Source organism: Drosophila kikkawai, chromosome 2L, assembly GCF_030179895.1.
Source record: "Drosophila kikkawai strain 14028-0561.14 chromosome 2L, DkikHiC1v2, whole genome shotgun sequence".
Classification (NCBI taxonomy): domain Eukaryota; kingdom Metazoa; phylum Arthropoda; class Insecta; order Diptera; family Drosophilidae; genus Drosophila; species Drosophila kikkawai.
In genome coordinates, this window is record NC_091728.1 from 9,594,332 (window position 1) to 9,622,301 (window position 27,970).

General features: G+C 37.7%; 1 protein-coding gene and 5 non-coding genes across 11 annotated transcripts in view; 4 read left to right on the top strand and 2 right to left on the bottom strand.

Moving 5' to 3' along the window:
• The window catches only part of toc (toucan), an 81,831-nt gene that overhangs the window by 17,799 nt on the left and 36,062 nt on the right, over positions 1-27,970 (bottom strand). The window contains exons 1-4 of one of the 6 annotated variants that reach the window (XM_017181906.3): positions 26,752-26,822; positions 24,096-24,250; positions 11,608-11,745; positions 5,663-5,833 (exon numbers count right to left, since the gene is read on the bottom strand). In XM_017181906.3, coding sequence (XP_017037395.2) covers positions 5,663-5,833; positions 11,608-11,745; positions 24,096-24,250; positions 26,752-26,807 — 520 coding nt within the window. In that variant the 5' untranslated portion in view covers positions 26,808-26,822. The other 5 variants (XM_017181904.3, XM_017181908.3, XM_017181909.3 and 2 more) reach the window with 5 other exon arrangements.
• Positions 8,373-8,443, top strand: TRNAG-GCC (transfer RNA glycine (anticodon GCC)). Its single transcript has one exon. It is a non-coding gene; the product is annotated as a tRNA-Gly (tRNA).
• On the top strand, positions 8,715-8,785 carry TRNAG-GCC (transfer RNA glycine (anticodon GCC)). Its single transcript has one exon. It is a non-coding gene; the product is annotated as a tRNA-Gly (tRNA).
• Positions 9,057-9,127, top strand: TRNAG-GCC (transfer RNA glycine (anticodon GCC)). Its single transcript has one exon. It is a non-coding gene; the product is annotated as a tRNA-Gly (tRNA).
• Positions 9,403-9,473, top strand: TRNAG-GCC (transfer RNA glycine (anticodon GCC)). Its single transcript has one exon. It is a non-coding gene; the product is annotated as a tRNA-Gly (tRNA).
• Positions 10,069-10,139, bottom strand: TRNAG-GCC (transfer RNA glycine (anticodon GCC)). The gene has a single exon. It is a non-coding gene; the product is annotated as a tRNA-Gly (tRNA).

Below are 27,970 nucleotides of genomic sequence, written 5' to 3' on the forward strand. Positions count from 1 at the left end.
AACTCGAGACTCGACGGTGGCTTTCAGTGCTTTGTGCTTTCCTGATTCAGAAATCTACTCTTCTCTCTCGCCATCTCATTTTTCACTCTCTTGTTAGCCAAATAGCCGCTGACCAAAATAAAAACAATTCCCCCATTGTTCTGCCCAGCGGAGAGGCTGAATTAAATGGGTCACCTCAGAAGATGGTTGAGGTAGATCAGAGTGAAGCTCTTACGCTTCAGGCAATTGGTAATTAGGTAGAGGAATAAATAAAGGTATATTTTGCAAGTTAATATATATATATTAGGAGATCTTTTAAGGGAACTGCTTAATTTGCAGCTGAAAAAAAATCAGGTATTTTTTTAAGAAAGACTAAAGAGTAGTAGACCCTGCGCTCTCTTCAAAATACTATTAAATATTATCTTTTTAATCTTTGCCCCTTTGTGCTAGACTTTTCTTTCGGTGTATTTGAGATTCTGACTATTTGGGAAATTGATTTTCCATCTACTCACCGCCGCTGCGCTTCTTCTCGGCCAGCGAGGACTTTTGCCTGCGCGGTATCCGAAACGAGTTCCAGAGAAAGGAAGAGCTGGACGGCGTGGAGGATGTCAGCGAGGATTTGATGGAGCAGGCCCTCTTGCTGTAGGACCGAAATATGTCCAGGTCGCTGCCACCGGAGGAGGAGGAGGCCGAGGAAGTCATGGATTTGGTGGTTGTTGGTATACGGGACGTCTTGCCATTGTTATTGTTATTCGGAGCACTGCTGCTGTTGTTGTTGAGCAGCTTCTTGATGCTGCTGCTGCTGCTACCATCGGTATCAGTTGCGGCTACCTTGGATCCTGCTCCTCCGCCTCCTACCTTTCCTATTCCTGCTCCTGCACCGGCTGCCGGTGCAAGACCCGCATAGATCTTCGAATGATGGTAGTTATACTTTTTGGTCTGCACATTTTTATGATTTTTCAACATCTCCTGGAACTCTTTCCAATCCAGTCCGACCGTCGGCAATGAGTACGTGGACGTGGACGCGCTTTTGTTCGCGTTCAGACTTTGCGAAGAGCCATAGAACTGTGACACAAACTCGTTGATGCCCATTTCCGGGGCATGCGCACTGCGAGCACAGTCGCTCTTAAACTGCCAAATATACTGTTATATAGTACAACGCACAAGGCAGAGGCAGTACACTCTGTAAACACTGTACACACACACTGCCTGGCAAAAGTAAGCCCACAAACACGTCCGACGGTTGGCGAGTTCAGCGCGCAACTAACAGCGGATCCGCGAACAAACAGCAAGCTCGAGGGGATCCGCTCTCTGGCGCTTCAGTCCCGCTCGCCGGCTCTAACTTTCAGCTCTGCAACTTCAACAACAACAAACTCCGATTATGGCGACTCCAACCACGGATTACTATACTTTATGGAGGAGCTAAAGCAAGCACCGGATCTGCCGATTGCAATGGAAATGCAATCGGTTGTCATAAATTTAAACGCACATTTGATAAAAAGTTCAATTGGAATTTTGACTATAAAGCAAAACAAATTAAAATTTTGGCATACGATCTATGGCCTGTTTTGATTGAATTTTACAGAACAAGGGACTTGGGATATAAAGTAAAATATAAAAATGATTTCTTTATATATTAACTAAACTAAATATTTATTTTATAATTCTTCAGGCTTTACTTTAAGTGAGTTTTAACTTTAAAATCATTTAACATCATGGAATTACTAGTAAGTAATATTCAAACATCTTAAAAGACTTTTCTGCTTAAATCAATACTTAAAAATCATTATATATTTACGCCTTTCTCTATTAATAATATAACTTTCAGCTTCTGTTATTTGTTCAATTCAAATATTAAAGAAAAGTAGCCCGGCTTCATATCCATCCATCTTCTCTTATTGTTGTGGACTTTGTAATTACGGGGGGTCTTTTCAGTTTTTTTTGTTGTTTCAAATTGTCGCCGTGACTTTCGCGTCACAGTTGGCCAACAGCAAGAGTAGTATTTGGGCCTGGTCATTGACTGACTGACTGGCTGCGTGTATGAGCCAAGTATGCAAAAATATAAAACAAACAAAAGGAGAGAAAACTTGGGTATGATTACGGTTGGAAAGAACTCAAAGCCCAGCACACACATAGCTCATTAAAAGCCACGCTCCAGTTAGAAGCTCAAGAGCTATAAACATTATCAAGTCTGAACAGATTAAGCTGGAATCATAATTATGGCCGGACAAGAAAGTATTTCCATTGAATAGAATTGACCAAATTGAATGTAAACCCAAAAAAACCTCACACCAAAATTAATTTGGCCAGGAACTGAGTTAAAAAGAAATTATCATAGCGTGTGCCGGATATTGAATGTAAGCCAAAAAACCGAAAGTTTCAGATTAATAGGAATTGGGGGACTTATGTAAGCAACAAAAAAAGAGATACAATTGCTGAATTGAAGAAAGCGGAGGCCAAACTTTATTTCCCTCCACTTGAATTATTTAAAAAAAATAAAAAATATATACCGCCCATAAATAATGCCTATAAAATTGTATGCATAGCTCTATAGTACCGTAAAAAAAACTGAATTCTCACGCTTAAATATATTATTCAAAGCCGAAATTACCCAAGCCCTAAGAGCTCACAATTTATGCAATATTTGGCTTCGGTTTTAGCCAACTTTTGTGTGCAAATTATAAAACCCACGAAGAAATCCGCATCTTCTCTTCTTGCATAAATTTGTCATGCGAATTAGACTTGTGAAATGTTGGCTGACAGTTCAATATCTAATTTTTTGATGCCCTAAATTATGTTAATAAATTATTAAAAAAAAAATCTAGATAAACAATAGTTCAATTAATCACTTTCCCGCGGATTCCATTGACCACCAATGAAGCAATTTTGTAAATGAGCCAAGCTATATATTTTCTTACAAATCTTTCGGCCTGCAAGAGCTAGCCATGTGTGGGCTTCAAATGAATTGCAAATTGTTATGGAAACGTTAACGTACTCAATACTCCCAGTAGCAATACTATACGTATTGCTCGGCGTTGGTTACGCATGGCAGAAATCATCCGCCAAAGAAAAGTAAAAGTATTGCCAAACAAAAAGGCAGAAATACTGGAAAGGTGCGTGTTGGGTGTTTGATTTCTCGCAAAGAGGAGGTCGCCCCGGCCATTAACTTTTTTTTGTGCGATGTCAGTACCAATGTGCATCAACAATTTGCAATTTACAAATTGCTAAATGCAAATACAGTATGGTGTTTATTTTTTGCTGCTGCTGCTTCTAGCGCCTGAAGTGTGCCATCGAAGAGGCAGATGAAAAACGCTTGACAATTAATTGGGTAAAAGCGTGAAAAATGGCCATAAAGAAAAGCAACAGCGGCAACGACAACGCCGAAATCAATGAACTTGATGGGTGTAGGCCATAAATTAGAGTGAAAACAAGCCGAGTCAGATAATAGCCAGCCTTTTGGCCACACACAAGCACCACGCGAAGGCAAAACAAACCAAAAAGAGTTGGCGTGCGTTTAAAAAGACTTTAAGGTTTGGTATATACTCTTACAGAAATATAATCATGTGTGCATAATGAGATTTGGGGTTTAAAAGATTAAGGAAATAATAAATACAAACATAAATCAGTTTTATAGAAAAAGTATCTAATTGAAAAATCAATTGTAAATAATTTATTGGAGTGCAAACAATGATAAATATCATTTCCCTAAAATCATTGATATAATATCTTTGAATTTTTTGTATAATATAATATTACAGAAAAACTTACAAAACAAATTATCCATTTTCCTAACATTACGTATTTGTAATATTATTCTTTTATTATATTTTTAAGCGCAAAAAAAAAAAAAAAAAATACAAAATATTTCCTTGTTAAATAAGAGCATTTACAATTCCTTACTAAAACATTTACAACTTTCTCACTGCCTTTTCACATGCGGGCCACAATCACGCACAATCAAAACTAAATGACAACTTAATTGATCGTCTTCCCCAAAGTGGATGGTGTGAAAGCAATAAATAAAATTCGACAAAATAGACTAGAGTGTGCGACTCCAAAAAGAGTGTGGGTGAAAACCGACTGCTTAAATCCCAGACTGGCCTGGTGTTGCCACAAATAAATAAATATAAATTAAAAAAAAAAATAAAGGGGAAGGCAGGGCAGTTACATTAAAACATTTAACAAACAATTTAACTTCAAATAAGCCAAAGCTTTGGAGTGTTGGCCAAGAGTGGATGAGGGGGCAGTGTACACCAACGCCCAGTATAAAGGCCAATATAAAGCCAGAAATGGTGATGTGACAACTGTAAAATACCCTGTGCTAATAACTAGAGAACGTAATGAGTGAGTTTCTTTTACGACAAAATCCTGGGCTCAGGTTTATGCCAAGGACATGGGAGATTACTCAATTACTTTCTATTTCGGTAGCTCAAAGAATATGTAAGCTATGTCTATATTTCCTCAGTATTTCCAGCATACTCCTTAAGTACCGTGTACAAAAACAAGAACAAAAACACCAACAGCAGCAGCAACAACTCGTTGAACATCAAAGCAAATTTCGTTAAAGCGTCAAGTGAACGCGTAGCGGCATAAACAAGTTGTGACATTTGCGGGCATTGAGAATAACACACCATGAGTAAAGGGGTTCAATTCAACTAAAGGGGGAAATTCTCGCAGTGTATGTGTGGGGCAAAATAGTAAGTAGAACCACCTGAGTGCCAAGTGTGGGTCATGCCCACGATTATGTAAGCAAGAGGCAAGTATGTTTGTGCGAAAACATTGCGAATGTCGGTTGAACTTGGTAGTAAAGTTGTTTTACATAGAATAGAAGGAATATAAAGGCCAAAATTTATCGGTAAATAAAATTCAATTTAAAGTAAAAACTTCTAAGAAAGATAAACAGACATTCTTAAGAGGATCATGTGGAAACTGATTTATAAAAAAGGTATTCAAAAGAGCTTTAAAAATCCTTTGAAAATATACATTTCTTGTCCTATAAAAACAAACTTACTCCCTAATCTTGCCAGAGATGACAATCGTCCAAAGCGCATTTGTTCAAATTAGTTGGCCAACTCCTACAGACGAAACCCATAAAGATAATCACTGCACATTAGTGACATTCCAGTCCAGCCCAAGTTCAGTATTTAAGTACATATAGTATACTTAATATCTATAAACGAGCTGAACGCCCACTGCAAAGTAGCAACTTTGCCATTGAAAACACTTCGCAGAGGTGTCTAGTTTAGACAAGTGACAACTGTTGGGCAGAGGCTCAGCTCAGCTCAGCTCAGTTCAGCTCAGTTCGAAATCCCCGAATGGCTAATTAGACGCCTTAATATTAATTACAAAAGTTGTGCAACTCTGTAAGCCTTAGGAAAACTGTCCTCGGGAGACCATTTTGCAACCTTTTTTTTCTTGTCCATTGTGCAGAAAATACATTATTTTCGACAGACAAAGAAAACTTTTGGCGGCACGTTCCGAAAATAATTAATTCGATTTGAAATAAACTTGAATTCGTATGCTTTCACTTTGGATCTTTCGATCAGAGCAAAGCCGCAGCAAAAAAAAAGGGAAATAGGAAACGGATAATGGGGTTACAATCGATTTGAAGTGCTCCAGTTACCAGCAGCTAGCTCCCTTCGTTATTAAGTCTTATTTTTTGTGGTGGTTGCTTGACACTTACCCTCGGAAACGGCGGCAATGGCGGTGCTTTTAATAATCGTCATTGATTTAAGTTTGGCTGTTTGTTGTGTCTGCTTAATTGTGGCGGCGGCGGCGGCTTTGGTGGCCGCTCCTTTAATATTGCTGCTGCCATTGGTGGCACTGGTTGGTGTCGTGCCATTCAAGCGTTTATCTGCAATGATAACGAGGAAAATCTTGGGTTAGTCGCGATTAAGTACATTTTCCAGGCATACTTTCAGGCATTTGGCCAATAAAATCCCCAAGAGAGGAGACTCACTGTTGGCACTGCAGCTCTGTTCAGTTTGATTTGATTTCTTACGGCCAAAATAAAACAAACTACCGAAACCCATTGTGAATGGAAAGATGTAAAGGAAGAAACCGAAACTGGAGGTTAAAACTTAAAAATTAAACGAAACATAAGCCTAAAAATTTTTACAAATTTTATTTACAATTTTTAGATTTTTTTTTTTTTAGATTTTGATAGACGATAGTTTAGTTTCAGGAAAGCTGTCAGTTAAACAGAGTTTTCTAGCAAAGCCTATTTAGTTGATGATTAATTCATTTGGTTTCAGCATTTCATTACCTTAAATTATTTATATTTTACTTATTTATAAGGGGAATAAATCATAGAAAATAAAGATACATGTATCTTTTAATGGCCTAAATATTTACGTTTAATGTTTTCTAATTAAATAGGTCAGGAATCCTTTTTTTATAGCTTTGTTAATCAAATCTTTAACTAAATTTCCCCCATTTTCGTATAATTTTCTTTTCGTTTTTTTAATTATTCACTGATAAAATATGCGTGCAATCACGGAACTTGGCTGGGCTATCAATGCAACGTAAATGCACGATGGCAGGGAGCGCAGGAAAAGAAGTCGGAAAGTCTGAAAGCGGAACGATCGGGTTGGTCTCCCGGCATGTCATAATTTGACCAAATTAATGAAATCAAAAGAAAACCAGTTTCCATATTATTCAGTTTTTTTTTTTTTTTTATTCGCGGCGGAACAAGGTGCATGCAAGCAGTGGAGAATGCCAAAACAGAAACACCTGTTTTTCCCTTAAGTCACAGAAGAAAGAAGATAAAGATACAAAAATGCGGCAAGTGCGTGAGGCAAGTAGTGCGAGCAAGCAGTGCTGAAGAGTTCTGTGATCTCTCTGCTCTTAAATGCAGGGTTTCTCTTATGTTTTTCTCTTTAGCAACATTTTGAAAAGCTTAGCAACATTGGCTAGGGTTGAACTGCTTGCTGAAGTTGTGATGATAGATAGATAGACTTATAATTCGCAGAATCTTTCCTTATTTAATATTTAAAATATTTTTATCGCTATATTAAACATACTTAAAAATTACAAAATATTCCTAAATATTTTATATACAAGAATATTACATTTTTCAGCTCAAAACCTTTGATTAGAGTTGGTGCTTTTATTCAAAGAGCAGTTTCTATGATGTTTTGGATCAGAATACATATTAAAAATATTTAGTTTTTTTTTTTAAGTTTACTTCTTTATTCAAATACTAATTTAAAGCAAAAAATACAAGTGTTTCGAAATTCCTTAGAAATTCTTAAACTCTCACTAGCTTAAGAGTTCCAACTCTCAAAGGCAGCCTCTCTTAAGTTCTCTCTTTTCTTGCATACGTTTCAGATACAGATACAGGTTTCCTTGAATAATTAGCATAATTTGCTTCTTTTGTTTTCCGCAGCTCAGAGGCTGCACACCACGAGAGACCGTTGTCCACTGCTGACCTCATGGCCACTTGGAGAACCCGTATCTCTCCCTGGGTCTGTGCTCGCATCCCATATTGTTTAAGGTAATTTGCGAGCATCAGCTCTGCAGCTCGTGCTGCTGTGATCTTGGGCCCGGTTGTCACTGCTGCCTGGGTTTCAATACAAACCGCAAAAAAAAAAAATAAAACGCCAGAGAGCTGAATTAAAACTGAACAAAACAGCGCCAGAAGCCATAAATGGCTAGTACAAGTCTAGGCGGCAAAAACCCGGCAAGTACAAACAATGAATTTGTGCCGGCCGAAAAAAGAGTTTACAATGCCGATGCCGCGAATGCCAATGTCAACCGCTTCCACACACACACTCAATGCTGGCTATGAACTTCAAAAACGCCTCAGGGATGGGCAGAGCCAATCAATCGGAGCATAAAGAACTCTTTGGGCGGTCAGGGATTCCGATCCCCTTCGCTCAAATGGCTTTAAACGGATTTACCCACGCATGGAGCCATCGACAAGCAATTACCATGCCGAGCAACCGGATTTCTTGGCTTAATCTGCTCAGGCTGTTCGCGTTCGAACTCCTCCGCATATCCGAGAGATACTCGTACTAAGAGGTGCGAAAGTGCCGACGACTCAATTGATCTTGCGCAATTATTCCAATAATCATTTAGGTGTTTTCCTTTTGGCCAACTCGACGAGCGAAGCTAAGCGCCAGGTAGGCGATACGCGTAGGCATATTTCAGGCACGTTTGCCCTGTCGAGTTGGCCACTGAATACTGAGGAGATGTGCGATTAAAAGCGATCAAATTAGCTGGAATTAGGCTTCACGATGGGTGTGCTGGGCAACGAACTCGTTAAGGAATAAGCCCTATTTATCAAACAGAACCCAGGGTGACGATTTATATAGAGAATGATATCACTAGTGAAAGAAACTATAGAACTATCTATACTTATAAAGGTGTTCTAAAAAACGTAAACCACCAAAGCATCGGTGGTTCAGTGGTAGAATGCTCGCCTGCCACGCGGGCGGCCCGGGTTCGATTCCCGGCCGATGCAAAATATATATTTTAATTTATTTAAATTATATTTAACATTTAAAATATATTTAAAAATTTATTAAATTTTTTTGGTTGAATATACATCTTGCTAAGCAAAAAACTACAGATGTAACTAAGTACTTCTGCTGAGAAACTTTTCTCTCAAAGCTTATTGCAAAGCATTTAAAATCCGGTTTTGCCAACTTTTCGTGAAGTTTTCGCATAGATGTTAGAAAATTTTCATTGGCAAGAGGAAAATTTCAGGTAAGAAAGGGCCGATTTTCGCATAAGCATCGGTGGTTCAGTGGTAGAATGCTCGCCTGCCACGCGGGCGGCCCGGGTTCGATTCCCGGCCGATGCAAAATATATATTTTAATTTATTTAAATTATATTTAACATTTAAAATATATTTAAAAATTTATTAAATTTTTTTGGTTGAATATACATCTTGCTAAGCAAAAAACTACAGATGTAACTAAGTACTTCTGCTGAGAAACTTTTCTCTCAAAGCTTATTGCAAAGCATTTAAAATCCGGTTTTGCCAACTTTTCGTGAAGTTTTCGCATAGATGTTAGAAAATTTTCATTGGCAAGAGGAAAATTTCAGGTAAGAAAGGGCCGATTTTCGCATAAGCATCGGTGGTTCAGTGGTAGAATGCTCGCCTGCCACGCGGGCGGCCCGGGTTCGATTCCCGGCCGATGCAAAATAATATTTTTGATAAATTCGAGGGTTTTTTAAAAGAGTTTTTTAGTTCGCTAGCAAGGAAATATATTTTTGCACAACTTTAAAAATAATACGAAGTCAAATTAAAAGTAAAAAGTACTAAATACAATGACAGCACTTAATGCTATCAAATAGATTAAATATTTATTTATAGAATAAACTTTTGTTAAAAATAATGAGTTTTACAAAAGAAACAACTTCTTAAAAGTTAAGATACGGCTTTTGTTTGCTAATTTTGACGCAGATATTTAACAGGCATCGGTGGTTCAGTGGTAGAATGCTCGCCTGCCACGCGGGCGGCCCGGGTTCGATTCCCGGCCGATGCAAACCAACTTTTTGTTGTTTTAACAATAATATTTTCCACTCGTTTTGATTAATCTGCGGCAGCATTAATTGCACGAGATGGCGCGCATGTTGACGAAATAAATCTTAATTAGTACAAGAAATTCCAGCCGTGAGCGTGAGCTTGTTTTCCCCGTTGAATATGCAAAACACGTTTCACCAGCGCTTTTCTTGCTCGTGTTTTTCCCCCGGCTCAATGTGAAAATAGCCCGATAAGCATGCGCGCTCCGCATTCACTGCGATCGAGGGCGGGGCTAAAGTAATGCTAAATTAGACTCTTTCGCTGGTTACTTTATAAATAGAATGCCCGGCTAGGAATTCAGCGGAGGAGGCGGCATTCTCTTAGCGACTCCAGAGAGCTCTGCGACATTACGAGCAATTTAGCAACATCTCGGAGGGCGAAAACACAATGAATTTCCCTATTAAGGCTAATTTATGCAGGGGCCTGCAAACACTTGCATGACCCAGGCACGACCGTAAACAAAATAATGAAACAACACAACACACAATCGCACAGAAAGCAAGACGAAAGCGACAAAAGAAAAGAAATGGGGAAAAAAAAGTATAAAAATTATATTCTGCATCGGCCGGGAATCGAACCCGGGCCGCCCGCGTGGCAGGCGAGCATTCTACCACTGAACCACCGATGCTTTTGGTAGCTCCGGGCAGAATATTCCACATGAAATTGGCAACCATCAATAGTTCTATGATTTATGGATTAGAGTTCTTGTCTTTGGTTGTCCCACTTTCGTGGCAACATTAGTTGCGGCAATTTATGGGGTCATCGAATTTCGAAGCGAAAACAACAATAGTGCTTGTGCCAGATAATGAAGGCCTGCCATTTGGATTTCATTAATTGAAAATGTGGCAACAGATTAATTTAATAAAAAAGCTGGGCAACATGTGAATTATGCTGAAAAATATTGTTGATTTTGAGCAACTTCAAAGTGCTGAAAGCTGAAATAATTAGGAAGTCTGCAGATGTTGCTTGAAATCTTGTTCAAACCTAAATAATACTTTGGGAAATTGAAGAATATTCTTCTAGGTTTGTTTTTAAATATTATATCAACACTAAGATATGTTTTAAATACTAGTTTGTATTATTTAAATTAATAAATTCCATTTTGAGTAAGGTTTGGTTAAATTCCTTAACAGAACACCAAAATAATTTAATTAATTAACTCTCTACAGTTCCCTGAGCCTTATTTGTTTTCCTTTTAAAAATCTCCATAAAATCAATGAAGCAATCAGTTCCATTTTCCACAGAACCGATTACCACATTCGTTCCAACTTGATGGGGACAGATGACTCACAGGGAATGAGTCAACGAGGCCGAATTTGCGAACAAAAAATCCCCTGTCACATACATAGTGCCCAGAAAACGCAAGGAGTTTGGGGCATGCTGCGTGGAAGACATAATGTCACCTCGCCAGCTGTTGGCTTATTGCAGCTGGCACAGATTTGCTGGATTTTCCCGGCTAACTGTGGGAACGGAGCGCTAAATTATTTTCCTCTACGAATAGCGGACACTGGGAGCTAAGATACGCCCTCAATTGAAATATAGCGACTTCATGGCTGGACCAGACACTATACGACACTTTTATGGCCAAAAGAAGGGAGAGGAGAAGACCAGGTGTACTGGAGGAGATTCAGCAACTCATTCAGGGCAACCAGTTGAGCATTCTTCACCTGAGCAATGATTTCGCATTTAGCAAAGCTCAAGTCTTTCAGGTTGATGGGGAGAGGCAAGGGCGACTTTTGACAAAAGTTGACACCTTTCAAGTGGCATTTCAAAGAAGCTGTAAAAAGTCAAACGGTTTGGGAAGAAAAGTGTCAGACGGTGAGTTTTAATGAGGAAGTTCTATTATGATAGATTGGTCTGGTAACTAGGATGTTATTTGAGACTAACTATGAGAGAAATTTTAGGTAAATTTGTAGATGAATTAGGAGCATACTTTTACAAGTTTTTTCTTTTAAATTATTAAAAATCTGTATGGCCAACTCCCGTAAATATTTAAAATAAAACCCCAATGACTTCACACCTAAACAAATAAATGACTTAAACTATTAAGCTTTCAACATTAATATTTTTCTCTGGCAAAATTCTTTTTCACTTACGTATTGATGTGGGCGTGGGCGTGGCTGATGATTTGGTGCGCGTGGATTGTCCCTTGGCCGTCTGCTGTGTTTTTGGTGGCGGACCCAGATCGGTTGGCGATATGCTCAGATTGCGCACATCCCGCTTTTTGGCAGCTCCTGCAAAGAGACAAACGAGAAGGAGGTGTGAAACGAGTGCCATGGCAAAATACTTTGTCGCTCCCTAAACACAATCGATATGTGGATGTCGACGGGATAATTTATGCGGGAACACGTTGCCATCCATTGCAAAGCTTTAAAGTGTCTGGGTTGGGTTGAGTTGTTGCGTACTCGGCTGCCCATTTAATAACTCAAAATACTCGAGAGCAAAAGCACCGCTCGCACTCGTCAAGTTTCATAAATGGTTTTCTTCCATCAGCGGGGGGTCCCTTTTTTTTTATTATTTTTTTTGTTTCAGAGGGGAGCGCTATTTGCATTTCAACGTTTTGTGGATTAAAACAAAACGTTTTCATAATTGAAGTGTCTGCCCCCAAGATGTACGTACACAAATAAAGGGTGAAATTATATTATGCCAGTGCAGGCCTCCATTAAGGCCCAACGGGAACTCTTCTTTAAGATGAAAGGAAATCGAATGTGAGATGGAATTCATAGTTTTTTAAGTGCAACAAATACTTCTAGTTTACATTTACTTTGGAGATTTTAAAGTTAACCATATTGTTAAGTATTTTTAGTTTGTAAATAGTTTTTTCATCTTATAATTTTAGCTTTAAGACTTTTGTTTTATTATTTGTAATTTAAAAGGAAAGCCTTACTAATAACTACCTATACTGGATGACCCCACTTCTAGCTGAAAATTTTCCACAGATTATCTTTAAAAGCTAATCTAATTTTTCCACAATAACAGGCATCTGAACGCTCTTTGGCAATCAATCATATTTTATGCTCTGTGCCGGCCACTAATCAACTTCGATTCACCTTAACTTGGGGCTGCCTTAACGACCCTTTATTGTCTGCTTTCAGCGATGGGCTTGGTTTGGCCATCTTCAGGCTTAGTTGCCCAGACTTGGCACTTGTTAGCCACCAGTATTTGTGGTTGCTTTAGGTAGGGCCTGACCAGGTAATCAACCAAGTCGGCTGGGAAAAAATGCATTTCCGACTTAACCGCAGAGCAGCAGCAGCTGCTGTTCCACGGACATCGTAATAAATTTTATTTTTAGCCGTCGGCTAATTGTGCTGGACATGGACATGGAAATAAAAGTTGCATGCGCGGCTTAAACAAAATTAAAAACTCTTATCTAGCGGGGAGAACGAGGAGCATTGCACCGCGCGTCACGTAATCCTTTTGGGGCAGGCTTATCGGGAATGATAAGCCACAGACAGCAGTTGGAATTGTGGAATAGTTGAGCAGGGAAATGGAATAGGATTTGGTTTGCAAACAGAGGAGGGTTTGAAGCTTTAAACCTTTTTGCTATAAATTTGTAAAACTTTATAGAATGAGCCACCTCTTGAAGTATTTATTTCTTGCCGCAGAGCTTACGCAACTCTGCAAGCTAATGCCCTCCTCATGCTCAGCCCATTACAAGTCGTCTCATTAGCATTTACCTGTGGCTATCCCCGCACCCCAACTCACCTTTCGTAAAGCCTTTGGAGGCCCGCTTGCCAAAGCTGCCGAAGCGCTCGCGCTCGATCACCTGAGTGTGGATATAGCGCTCGGAATATGAACGCGACAGTTTCTCCTTGGAACTATGGGCACCCATTTTGTGTGTGTTTTTCTTTTTATTTTTTTTCCTTACTTAATGCACGTAAGAGTGAGTTTTCCTGCACGGATGCAGTCTGATCGATATCACGATTTCAAATTTCACTTTCACAGGCTCGCTCGGTGGCTAGGCTACGGCTACACCCGCGCACAATCTCCAGACGTCGGCGAATTTAATTTGATGTTGTCGCTGACAATTGCCGCTTGAATGCATTTTGCTTTGTTTGTTATTTAGTTATTTTTTTTTTTTGCAAGACTACTTTTGCTCCATGATTAACACAAGGTTGACATTTTGATTGGTTTTTTTTCCTTGGGTTTTTCCTTTTATAAATGCACACACTATATATTTTCCTGCAGTTGACATTGAATGGATTTATAACGGTTAGATTTAATGGCCATTCACTAGAGGTGCCCATTAGCCAATTCAATTAGCCGCCTCATTAAAGCCCGACTCGCACAAAAAGCTTCTTTTTTTTTTGTGCTCTCCCTATAATCATCTGCTCGCCCACAACTTTAATTAAATTATTTTTAATGGCGCCATCCATGGGATGCCCCGATTTTATGGCATTTTCCACATACTCACTGAGGGATAAGGCATTCAAAGAATCGCATTAAAATACAAAAAAGTGGAATATAAAATGTTTTGACGGTGCCAACAACCAACCTAGACACAGAAATCCGAAATAGACAAATACTTAATAGCCCAGACATGAAAACTGTTTTATATTTAATTGAGCGTAAGGCTCTAGTGCAAGTATTTACTATACTCTTCCAGAGGTTGTGTCAGCTATAAGCTACTATGAGAAGAAATAGTAGGTTTTTAGGAGGAAAAGGTACAAAGATATGCCATTTATATACTATACGTTTTTTGTTGTTTTTAAAACGTAAATGCTTATTTAAAACTTGAAAATAAATATTCTTTATATTCAAAACCAAATATAATGTTTATGCTTTCAAAGCTTTAGTATTCTTAAAATAATACTTTAAAAAAATCACAGTAAATGCTGAGAAAATAAGATTCTACAAATTATTTACCTTTAAAGCCTTAAAAAAATCTTTAAAAATCTAATACAATTCCATTATTAATCCTCTAATAATTATTAATAACTTAAAATTAGTTAACATTTGTCATCTATCCTATTGAATAATTAGGAAAACTAAAAAAAGGCTAAATTTGTAATTTGTTTATTTTTTTAAATGCCAAAATAAACTTTCCTGCTGCTTGGAATTTCGCAATGAAAATGATAAATGTCCCAAAAAATAGAAGACGCTCTCCTATGCAACAAAGCGACCCCAATTTTCCCATTGGATTTTTCCTCTTTTTTTTTTTTTGCTACGGATTCAAAGCAAAGAAAATTACAGCAGACCAAAGAAGAGCAGCAGGTGCCTAGGAAACTATTGCAACATAATCCAAATAAATCTTCGAGTGAGGAGGAAAAATGCCAGCATTTCTCCTGCCTCTTTGCACGGCAGTTGCTGACAGGTTTGAATGTCATCATAACTTAACAAAGGCGGGCCAAAATGAAACCCAAACCGAAATGAGCTGACAAATTGCACGCTATGATTTGTGGCAGAGCATTTGAATGTGGAGCACCGACACAGAAAGCAACTGGCTTAAAAAACAAATCCAAAACAAACAAAATGAGTGGAAGAGACACACGTTTCCCAGTGGTTTGAGTAAAAAGGGAAATTTATGCTGGCACAGTGGGTAAAAATTAGGTGCATTTATCGGGAAAGATTTGTAGGTTTTTTGAGGGGGGAAATTAACTACAAATGTTGGGGGTTATCAATATTACTACTACCTTTTATAAAAAATATATTTTCAATTTTGGATTACCAATTTCGAAGCAAAGTTTTCTGAAAACCCAGCATACCCTTGCTCTCATCCGGGATCACTGGGCAGGCACAGATATCCCACAGTATTTGCTCCGTTTGGCAGACCAAGCACAACCCCATTGCTATGAATAGCATCGGCGCCCTCTTTAGTAGGTTTGGTCTGTTCAGTCAGCCAGTTCAGTCTCAGGCCTGCAAATGTCAATCCAACCTGGCCACCACCGACTATAATTAGCCCAAAATGCAACACAAAAAGGTGTCAAATGTTCGGCTCCGCGGCAATAGGAATTCTCATATCCATTCGATTTTATTGTTGGCTCTAAATTTAGCCGATTGGAAAAGTTTCTGGGGAGCATAATTCACATGACTCGGCACACGGATTCAATACCGAATGTCAAATGTCTCGGATGCCGGAAGTTTTCCACGACAATAAATGTGAAACGGAAGTTGTGGGATAGTCCTCAAGGGCACCTCGATTTATTGTGGTATTTGTTTTTTTTTTTTTCCTTTTGCTGCCGTCACTCATCTGGGAATGGCAGCTGACGAACGAACTAAAGTTTTGCCAATTCCTGGGGGCTCTATTAAATTTAATATGCAAAAATTGAATATGACTTTCAATTAAAAGTTGGCCGTTAACTTTGCCTCATGTGGGCGGTATTTTTCTTTGCATTTTTCATTGGCAAGCGCTTTTCCAAGAGGGAACACCCCAGGTGGCTGAAAAACGGCGGAAGCTGCAAAAGCAATTAATCGCTGGCGAGAGAGTTCGGAAGGAACTTGTCAGCCAACGACATCATAAAGGCGGAGGAGGCGAGCATAAAATAACATAATTTAAGAGAGGCAAGTGCAAAGCCAATTGTTGGTAAAGAAAGGGAAAGATTAAAGAAACCTTTTAAGTAAATTCGGTTTAATTGAGCTTACAATACAATTAAGTAAATTACAGAAATATCCAGGCACAAATTAGAGACTAAATCAATGTTTTCTTTTATAAACTAGCTTTATTTTAAATTATATTCTGTGGTTTAATTATAAATAAATATATAACATGTCTTCTTACTTCTTCTTTACATAAAAAAAGACACCTTAATGACTCGTTTAAGCAGGATTAAGCATAAATTGATAAAGTATCACAGTGACCTAAAAAATATTTTTACAGCTTCACAGTCTCCTCCCCCTGGTGGCCATAAAAAATACGGCTCCCGATATTACGACGATTCATTTCCAGCAGTTCGATCCATTTTTATGGTCAGCAACTATCGCAGAGAGCCATAAACCACGGGTTCGTTGTCCCCCAAGAGAGCATTTATTGGGAGACTCCCAGAGGCTCGGCCAATAAAAATTAACAATTACGAATGCCGAAAGGAAAACAAATTTTCCGAACTCTTTGTATCTGCCATGCATAAATATAAAAAGTGTGCGGTCATTAAAAAATCACCAACAGTTTGGGGTTTTTCGCATGCAAAATGCGAGTAATAAGAGGAAACTCCAGTCCGTGGACTAAAATAAAACTGACCGATCCGATGTAAACAATCGTTAAACTGACGGCGAACTGTGAAAAACTGCATCAGCTGCATATAATGAAATGTTGCCATTAAATTTCCATACAGAGAAAGAACTGAGAACAAATAATCATAAACCCATATACAAATTTTAAGTCGGAATCGTGAAATGATGTCATTGAAATTGTGTTCTTTTTTTTTGTATTCCTAAACTTTGATCCAGTAAATTAAACAAAAAGGGCAGGCACTCTTTTTGGGCCAAAAGACAAATTTAGATAATGGCACAGATTTTCGAGAGCGACCAAGTGAGTGTGTCTAATACCCTGTAGCAATAAACAGATCAGTGGGGCATATGGGAACTAGAATATAAAGATAGTCTAATGATGGTTCTTTAAGTTGGAGTCTAAATGATTTCACTACAAATTTGATTCTAAAAGGTTTTAGAAAGTTGAGCAAATATATACAACAATAGTTACTACTCTTCAAGACATTATATATTATTAAAATAATTACACTTTATAATTTATTAGCTTTCACAAAAGAAATGTAAAATAAAAACCCTAATTATCTTGTATCATACTTATAAAATATTCATTTGCATTTTCCATGGCCCCCCAAAGTACACAAACAGTTGAGCAATTTCCCAGATACTTTTATTGCCTGCAAAAACGAAAAGGGGAAATGGCGAATACAAATGCAAATGCACTCATAATGCAATTTTATTTTTAAAACGCAGTCGTTTGCCCCCTTGCTTTTGGGTGTGTCGAGAGGCAAAGTCGAGTTTCGAGAAATTATTGTTGTACTTATTTCTTTCTGTTTTTGTGGCACACTTTACTGAATGCGACTGCCGGCGAGCAAGTGGCGGCAATTTGTTTTAAAATTATTTTCATTAGATGCACGAACACAGCAAGAAAGCAATATTAAGTTTATGAGACAATTATAAGAAATAAAACCTTGTTTAAAATAAAAAATATAATATTATATAAGATACTTTTCATACTTTTCTTTCTGTGCATTAACAAAGTCATAGATAGTTGCACTTGTGCTAAAATGCATTAGGCCAAATGTGTGAATTTAATAAGCCAACACAGTTGCCTGGTTTTGCAGTGTGTTTATGTTAATATAGCCATGTAATCTCTTAGTAGGTTGCCTTTTTCTTTCTTTTTCGATGATGACAGCAGCAACAAATGGGACAGTTGTTACCTAATTGAGCTGTCGACATCGCTTTACCTTTAATTTGGCCAATTTGTGCAAATTGACTTGACAATTCTATTCTTATTACAAAGCCAGAACCAAACAAAGGCTTATCTTCCCAGTATTCAGTCATAAACAAAAGGCAAACAACTTCTCAGATGATGTAATGGGTAAGATAAAAAGTTGAGCAAGTTCACAGAAATATAATATAAAAGATGTGTAGCAGTAGGGTTTACCACATTGAAAGATGCTTTTACAAAAATATATACTTCTATGTACTTCTTCTAAGCAAAAAGTCGTGTTCTGAATATAATTCTCTACAGAAAAAAGTAGTTTGACTCGATAATCTTAGTTTAAATTTAAAGTCAACCTCTGCTTTCAGCAGGTTTCCCAAAAACTGCCCCGTCATTTTGGCAGCCAAGTTGAATTGCGGCCAACGATTTGTTTGGCACCTGCTAAAACACTCGCCCAGATTTCCATTAGACAAAGCATAGTTTGTTCGGTATGTATATTTTTTTTGGAACCTCTAACGAGTGACAAAACCAAAAAACAACAGTGATTACCGTCGATGGCCTACGAAAATGCTTCCGGCTGGCGAGCAATATTTTTTAAGCGACCGCACGTGCGACCCCCAAAAATGAAACATTTGCGCCCAAGCCAAATAGTGGGGACAGTGGGTTGTTGGGTCATTAAATAACCATTTGAATGACAATTGTCGGTGGGTTTGCACTTGTCTTGTATACGTTTTCTAGCGACCAGCGGCGACTCGAGTTACGTGGACAAGCCACAGGAAGTGTGTGGTAAAAGTTGAGCGACTCTAATGACACAATTAATTTATTGAATTAAGCTCAAAGACTGTGCACTAAATGCACTTTATGACTCTACGAAGAGGAGGAAATCCATTTGAATTGACTCACTCCCATCATCTACTCCCAGGCGACCCGCTGTAAAACGGCTTATTTTGATATGCAAATTAGCCACGAATGCGTGATGGAGCTCAGATGTTGTCTAAGCGGAGAGCAATAAAAGCCATGGGGTCGGGGTCGGATGGTCTGTCTTTGGGGGTCTCAGCTCCTCATTTCCCTGTCTCTCACTCTCGTTAACAACTCAGCACGGAAAAACTTTTGCTTTAACAACTCTGCGATTAATCATCAAAGAAGGGGACAAACACGAAATGCAGGTGAAACCAAGAATCGATAACTTGAAGAATGAAAATAGACCAGGAGAATACACTTTAAAATGGAGCAGTAAAAATGGAGTGACAAATATATTTAATCTAGGGAAGAACTGTCTAGGCTTTAAGGCTGTAGTTTATTCACTTTTACATGGCTTGAGGTAGAAATCTTTAATATATTCGTGGCTTATTTTAAAGGGGGTTATAAAAAATTCTAAATAATAAATAAAATTCCTAAGAAATAATTAGGAAACACAAAGAATTATTAGTTAATTTGGCTGACTCTTCCTTGATCTACATAAATAGTTGCCTGGTTTATAGTGTTTATGTAAGTCAGAGACTGGGTTAAGGGATTTGCTGACCCGCAAAATAGATCGCAAAGTTCGTACTTAAAGTTCTTACTTAAAGAAAATTCATATAGTAATATATAAATTGATACAATTTACTTAATGTTGTTATTTAAGCAAGTACCTAGTTTGTTATTAATTCTTATACTTCAAACATATTGAAACCCCCTAAGCTCCTATAAAAAAAATATAACTCATACGCCCCACTGTCATCTATCCTTATTTTAATGTTTTCTTTTAAATAATCTACTCTAAACTGAAGCTCGTTAAAACTGACAGCAGCAAAAGAGACTCGAATCTCGAGTGCTTTGGACACGCTAGAATTGAAATGCGATACATGCAAGCCCACATAAGAGCCACAACAAATTCGGTCTTCGTTAACATTATCAACACATCGGTCCGACTTCTCCGTTCAATTTAGTTGGCTCTGAATGGAATTGGTTCAGTGACCAGTGGTAAAAATTTGTTAGCCGGCACAAACAGCTGATGTGGTCGAAAAGCGTTTTTTGTTGGCCCGGTTTTCGTACCGTTTTTGGTCTCTGTGATTGGCAGGCGCACATGTTCACGGCATATAAGCGCTTCATTATGGCAAAATGAAAAGTGTTTCGCCTTCGTTTGGTTTCTTATTCAACAAAGAAAGTCATACCAGAAATTATGCAAAAAAATCAAATCGAAAGAAACCAAAAATCGAGCGACTAAAATCAAAGCCAGACTTGGACAACAATACACTTGACGATTGCATCGAACAAAAATATCAAGAGTGAAAGTTGACAGCTATCGAGAGATACATTTTTTGAATATTATTTTGTTCCTGAGGTGGTGAACTTGCATCGAAATGAAAAGGTATCAATTTCTGTGGTGTTGCCACCGATTATTATAATCGAAGTGTTGCCAAAGGGTAAAGGACTGCAGGTGCTGATTTGTGTAAACTCGATTAGCTACAATGTAACATGCTTTCATTTTATATTTCCCAAGGTCTTACCAGAATATTAATGTAACTAATTTATAAGCAACCTTTTCATTTAATATTAGAACTTAGCTATAAAAGGTTTTCGCCACTTAAACTTTAGGTATTTTGTTGCTCGTAAAAAACTTTCCTCACTGTTATTTCATGCATACAAAATTTCTTGATTTATAAAAAATAGCTTTTCTTTCTTTGCGCAACCTTCACTTTAAGCAATGTTGGCAAATTGAAAAGCTGCCGCAATACCATTTCAATGCATTTCATTTTCTTGGGCGGTGTTACTCTTGTTTTTCTTTTGTTGTTGCTGCTGATTTTTTCTTGCAGCATAATTTTTACAACATAACGCCCACAACACTTTCTCGCATAGTTAAGCGAATTATACAAAAAAGAGCAACTGGAAAATGCAAGAAAAAAGCGAGTGAAAACGAAACGAGCACAGAAAAAGAAAGAAATATTTCTGTCTAGCATTATTTTGCAATTTCCCACATAATTATTAAGCGCCACAGTCAGAGAGGGAAAAGGGAAAAGTAGAGATATAGCAATAGTGAAATGAAAGCAAACAAAAGTAGGGGAAAAACAAATACTATAGTAAGGTATTTTCAAAGCTAAAAATATAAACTAATTTTAGAATTTAATTATAAATAATTATTTATCAAATACATAAGAACCAATGAAGCATAAGTTTAAACAGGAAAAAACATAAGTCTCTTGAAATTACAAGAATATATCCAACTTATATCACAAAGTTCTCTTTAAAATTCTTTGTAAATATTTTCAGTGTAATAACCAAAACCCCACCGCGAAGAAGCTTCCTCCCCACCGAATGTGCACTGTACAGTAAATAATTTCATGCGCCACCAAAAGAAGAGACAGCTAAGAGATGCTGAAAAAATGCAAATATGATAATAATAATGTAAAAAAAAGCACAAAAGCATGCCAGCACGTCAAGTGAAAATTAAGAAAGAGTCGTTCATGCCACACACATACTCACAGGCATAAATATAAAAGAGTGAAATGCACACACACAGATACAAGATACAAGCTGCAAGCTCGAGCTACAAAACGTTGGTTGTTTTCTAACAAACAACACAGCAAAGAGAACTGTCGACTGTTTGATGGAAATTATAGCCACAGAGACCAGAAGTGGAAAGAAGAAAAAAATCAGAGCCCGCGGCAGAGCAGACTTAAGGAGACCAGATCAAAACCAGTAGACAAGGCCGGAAACAGGTGTCGTCTTTCGCGGCGAAAAGAAGTCTAGAAAACCCTACCATCTACTCATAAATAAGGCCTTAAATATCTTAGCTAGCTGCCAACTTGATGTTTAACTTTATAAAGCCAATATCCGTAGAGCGGATATTACGGATATAAAACATTACGACGACGCATTCTTGTAACGCCCACGGAATTTCTCAGGAAAAGAAGCATAAGCTGGCTTCTTAAATATTTTAGATATTATTTTTACATGTAAATTATTCATAGCTACCCAGCTTTCTTTGAATTTCTTTTTAACAATAATATTTTAATGATCTTACAACATTACAAAATACAACTTAAATCAACTTTGAACCCTCAAAATATTACCTGCACTTTGAACAACATTAACCGAAACTTTTATCTCCACAAACCCACTGATGTCACCTGGGGGGTGATCTCATTTAAGACCTGAGCTCTCCCCTAAGAAGCTTAAAGCCCGACATCATTATAGTATTTATCCCGTCACCCTCGACTTTAGGATTATGTTTTGCAGCTGGACAAAGGTGAGGTGGAGAGCCAGGTGGGTCACGGAGAAGCCCTCAGAGAGCTTTCAATTGAATGCCGATGGAGTTTGATCCCACAGCTCCAGTCGGCAGCACGTTTCCAACTCTTGCCATAGGTAAATGAACTCTTTGCAGACACCCCCTTTTTCACCTGGTGGGTTCTCTAACGGTAACTGGGAATATGTACATATATTTATCAGAGAGAGAGGGAGAGAGGGGGAGAGCGAGCTAGAGTTAGAAACGATTTTGCGGCTTCGCCAAAGTTCGTGAGAAAGCCAAGGCACAAACTGTAACAAAAACTGATTACGACCAACATAATTTATGGCCAGCAGAAAGCCCAGAAGAATTCTTTGTCGGCTGACGAAAGCCAAAAAGGAGCTGGAGGAGGGGAAAGAGCTTAGGGGCACCCACTGATTGATTGATTGGGCTTCCAAGCTAATGCGATTTTTACCCAGTAAATTCTGTGTGTTTTTTCTTCGATTTGTGTTTATTTATTCATCCAACAAAGTCGAGGGTATTCAGTGTCAACGCAAAATGCGAGGGAGCAGTGAAATAAATACCAAATTGAAATACAGAAAAGTGACGTCAAAAGTTGAAGTATATATGAAAAAGAGGAGATGTAGATTAAGGAACCGAATAACAGATACTTCATACTGATGGCTTTTTATTTAGCCATAATTTTTCGCCTAAAGACTCATTTAAACCTTCAAGTTTTTAATTTTTAAGTGCTAAAAATGTTTTATTCAACAAAAAGCCTTTATTTTTTAAGGTATTCAATATCTGTTTTATTTTAAAGATACTTTTGCATAAACAGAAATCTCCCTTTAGTAAAATCTTAAAAAAAAAAAACTGGGTATTTAACTTTAAATGAATGCAGCCAAAGGTGGTTGGTTGGGTTTCGAGTTTCAATGGTCAAAAGTGAGTCTTGAAATGCCAGACGATGCTTTTGTTTCAACTGAACACATTTTACACACTTTTATATACAACAAAAATTAAAAAAAAAAGTACATAAAAGCCCAAGGGAACCGGCATTCTATTGAAAAGAGGGAAAACCTGTTTACTCGGTTGGGCTAATAATAATTGCCAGAAATAGGGGTGCAAAAACAATGCTTTTTTGTGGTAGCCATTGGCATTGAATTGGCCAAAACTGTAGGGAAACCTCTTATACTCGTTGATTCACTTATGGAGTTATGGTTTTTATTAATTAAATTTTACACTCAATGATTGATTTTTGATCACACAATCGGCTAGCACTGCACAGACACTTTTGGGCCTTGTTTCATGACCAATTTTGGTAATTATTTTCCCCCTCCGATCACGAAATGTGATCTAATCAAGATCACGAAGAACACGCAGAAAGCCGAAACACGAATCTACAGAGAACGGAGAGCAAGCGGCACGTTAGCATTGAAAACCCGCCGCAAACTGAAGAGACGCAGCTACGAAACGAACTGCAGGCCTTTTTTATCGATACCCCAGAGATACATTTGTATCTACAACATTACGCTCGTGCATCGAGCACGCTCGGCGCTCTTCAATGAATTTGAAACTCTCAGCAGGTAGCTGCTTAAAAGCCGGTTCACGGCTTAAAACTTTGAGCATTAATTCTACTTTGGAGCTTGAAAAAGTTCGCTTCGAACCTAGTTAAAGTTTGGTGTTTCTGCGGTAAGAGCCAGGTTCCATTTATCTCTTAGATCGCGTGCCTTGAATGTTGCCGAAACATGAGCTGCTTGCTTGAGCTGCTTACCGCACTGCTTGAGAGTTTTCAAACTGTAGCAACACGCACGATCATTGATTTAAATAATTCAAGCATACTTTCAGGAATTTTTAATAAAGAAAACTTGGTGAAAATGATTGTGAAAGCTTTGGCACTTTAATTAAAATTGTTAAAACCATTTAAAGAGTTTAGAAATGCCTGAGATAGAGTACTTAAGGTCTTAAGAACTAAGATAGACTCTTCTTAAATATAATATAATTTGTATACTTACGCAGTGGAGTTTTTGCCACTAGTTTCGGTGATCCGCTTCCAGAAACAGACGCCGAAGGTGGTCCTGATGAGGCAGTGACTCCGCTAGTGGCATTGCACAACAAACTCAGGTCGCTATGCGAACTCTTGTGGTTGTCTTTGCTGTACGAGTGATTACTGTAAAAAAGGACACAAAAAAGTAGCCATTAGTTATGCTTCTTCAATGAGTACTCGAGACCTGTTTCCCTATAAATTATTTAACAATTTATTTCTCAATAAGACAGCCTAATTGGGGCTTACAGAAACCATTAATTGAATACATAAATATTAATTCAGTGAAATTAAAGCAATATAAAATGATAAATTAATGACGTTTTTATTTTCATTTTCCGCTGCTTTTTAAGCAATCTCAAAAACTTGCAGCAAGGCGGCACTTTAAAATTCACAAGGCTGTGAAATTATGGCAAACATTCTTCAAGCGCCGCTGAGCAATCACAAAAAAAACAGAAACCGAAACAGAGTCGGTGAAAAGTGGAAAATCAATTGGAAAGACGCGTCAAATTTATGCACCACCTTTTTCCGTTAAGTGGGTGAAATTTCCTCTTCGTCGCCGCTGTAAAACTATTTTTTTTTTTGCTTGCATTTTGTGTTGTTGGTTTTTTTTTTACAAACAGCTTCCGCCGCCGACAGCTCGCTAATTGAAAACTCGACAAAAAGAAAAAATTTGAAAATTTTCAGCAGGAAACCGCAAAAGCAAGAAAAAAAATGCGAAATGGCCAAAAGGAATTAGCGTTGCCAACTGCGTTTCCGTTTGCCAGCAACATAACTATAATTTTTTCTCTGCTCATCCAGGCAACTACGAAAAAGTAGTAGTTTGTCGCCAGTCGCATTTTTCATATTTATTTATTTACTCTACTTGCAGCACAACTTGGAAAAGCATTTAATTCAATTTCTTGTCGCAATTAAATGCAATTATAAAATTATAAAAAGTGTTGTTAATGCGTGCACACAACTGAACGTATTGTCGTTGATGGTTGGTTGGGTTTTTGACGAGTTAAGAAATACAAAACAAGTTAATTAAAATAGTTAGTTAGATTATAAATAGAATCATGAAAGTGTTGAAATTTTTAGAACATTTTTTAAAACAAGGAAATATCATCATTGTATAAATTCCTACAAGATTTTCATAAAGACATAATATAATACGTCTTCATAAATATGAGAAATACTAAAAAATCCGAGTTCAAGTAAAAATTCCCACCTCATAAATCAACATTAGTTCAGAATATTAAACTTTTTTGCCTTGCCAACTTGAAAGGCAAAAACTGCGGTGAACACAAATCAATTTCTCTGGTAAAAACTATGCCAAGTCATTTAGTTTTTTTCTCGCTGTTGTTGCAATAAACATTGTTTACAGGCAAGCCCAGCTACCGTTTGGCAATACATTATTTTCACTGCCAAGGTTTGCTTTCTGTGTCAACTGTGTTGGGGCCTTTTAAGGCGCCGCCTAGGCCATTGCATTGTAAATAAAATGAGGAGAAATATAAGGAAAACACCAAGCCAAGCCCCAAAGAAAAGCAAAGCATTTCCGCAAGAGAGAGAGAGACTAGAGCGTTAAAGAAGACCATCTATGCAGGTAACAAGTGCGGGTAATAAATGTAGAGTTTTAAGGCATTATTTAAACCCAATTTTTTAAAGGGGGGGAAAAAGGGGGTTGCCAGCGACTGACCGGTAAATAGATTTAATTATGCAAAATGCGAAACGAACCCATCGACACGCTGCCAAGTTCACTGAGGCGTTAAACATTGGCGGAAATCGGGCGAGAGAATCAATTGAACAGAAAGAGTCAGACGGACGAAGCTCACCCGCTTTATAAACAAATTGTACACTTTAAATGAAGCACCGAACCGATGGGTCTTTAATGCCCTGACGTTGTTATAAATATTTATTATATCATCCTCCATCCTTCAACCCTCATCCCCCATTCCCCCATTTCGACCGCAGACAAAGTGCAAAAACTGAGGAGCCGTTGCAATTGCAATGCCCGTAATTAAAATGCATTATTAATGAAATGCAAATGTCGAGACATTAATGAAAATGAGAAGGCAGGCTAAGAAAGTGATTTGAGCACATGCGGAAGTAGGAATGCTCTCTATAGAGAATTTCTTTAGAGAAGCTTTTGATAACAGTTCAAGTTAATGTTTTTAAAAATTAATGTACTGAATAATTAAGTGAACTAAATACAAATTTAAAGTCCTAAAAATAGATTCTTTATAATATAATATATGAAAACAATGTTAAATAGTTTATTTATCCTTATTTTTTTTGAAGATAATATCGATTTATTTGATATTTAAAAGGATAATGTAGTACGTAGCTGCATTCGCATTAAATATATATGATGTATGGATATCAGTATTATATTTTCTACTCTACTACTACCAACATTTACTACTAATCATATTTAAAGTGTAAAATCCCTTTCATTGTATATACCCTTTGCTATAAGAGAACATCAAATGCGGCAGACAGTCCCTGAATATCCCCAAGCCCATGAGAAAATCACACACTCAAAGCCACCCGCCCCTTGTACACCTGTCGCGTGATTTACCACCCCTTTCCACACCTGTAGAACCCCCTTGACTCAACGTTTTGCTCTGTGCTATGGCGGCGCTTACCCCTTCGGCAAGGTGACACTCAGGGCGGGCAGCCTAGACTTTGCTGGAAGAACCATTGTCCTGGTGGCCGTTAAAGGCATTATAATATTAAAGTAGCCACTGTCTTCCTGGGGTTAAGCAACTTTTATAGGAAAGCTTCAAGTTGGAAGAATAAACTTATAGAGAAATATATATATAATGTAAAGTTCTTAGTTCTTTGCCTGACTTCAGGGGCAATGCTAACTTTTTGGTTGTATCTCATACAATACTTGGAACAAGCCAGGTGTTTATTGCACAATTTCCATGGATACCTGTGACACTTTTATACAAGCTGACAATTAATTCCTTCTCTCTTTTTGCCAGTGGCTGCATTTTAATTGTCACAACAACAAGGAGCCAAAGAGCCATGACAATATCCATAAAAATTCTGACAACTAAGCCATAATCTGCAATGCCATTTCCTTTTTTCCCATTTACTGATGGCATCCCATTGATCTTTGGCCTTTTTGCAAAGGGGATACAAGAGTTGTTGAAATGCAAAAGAAAAATGAATTGGTAGAGCAATTAGGCTGCTTCCTCTATCTCCCTCTGCAATGGGCAACTTGAAATTGCAGCTTCCTCAATAATTCGTTGTTATTGCTGAGGCAAAGCCTCAGTTTTGCATTTGCCATCGCCCCCATCTCCATGTATTATGCAATTTGTTTGCCATCTCCCTTGAATCCGCCTCCAGCTGAAACAATTCGTCCTCTTAATGAGCTTCCATTAAACTTAATTGCAATTGAAGTTCTGTTTGCTGTCCGTTTTGGAATGGGGAAGCTCAGTTTGCATTATGATTCCGACGTTGGCAAAGCGAAATCCAAACATTTCAGAGATATGTATATATTTGTAGAGCCATCCCACAAGAGTTTCCTCTTTGAATTGGCTGGCATTTCCTATTTAATGAGGATTTGGTTGCTCAGTAAATGTCTTTGAAATAAATAAAGAAATGATTGGAATAGTGAAAAGAAAGCAGAGTATTTCTAGCCTTTAGGTTTTATTTGAGTTATATTTTTTAAGAAAACTAATTATGAAGAACCTACAAAATGACAATTTAATTCATAATAAAGTATATAATATGTATTCCAATTAAGCATTAAATTATTCAAGTTCTTAAATATCTAGAAAACCTAAAGTTCTGTTTAAAGTGTATCCTCACAGTCTCAGAAATCAATGAAACGCTCTCAACTCCTACATCATTGCA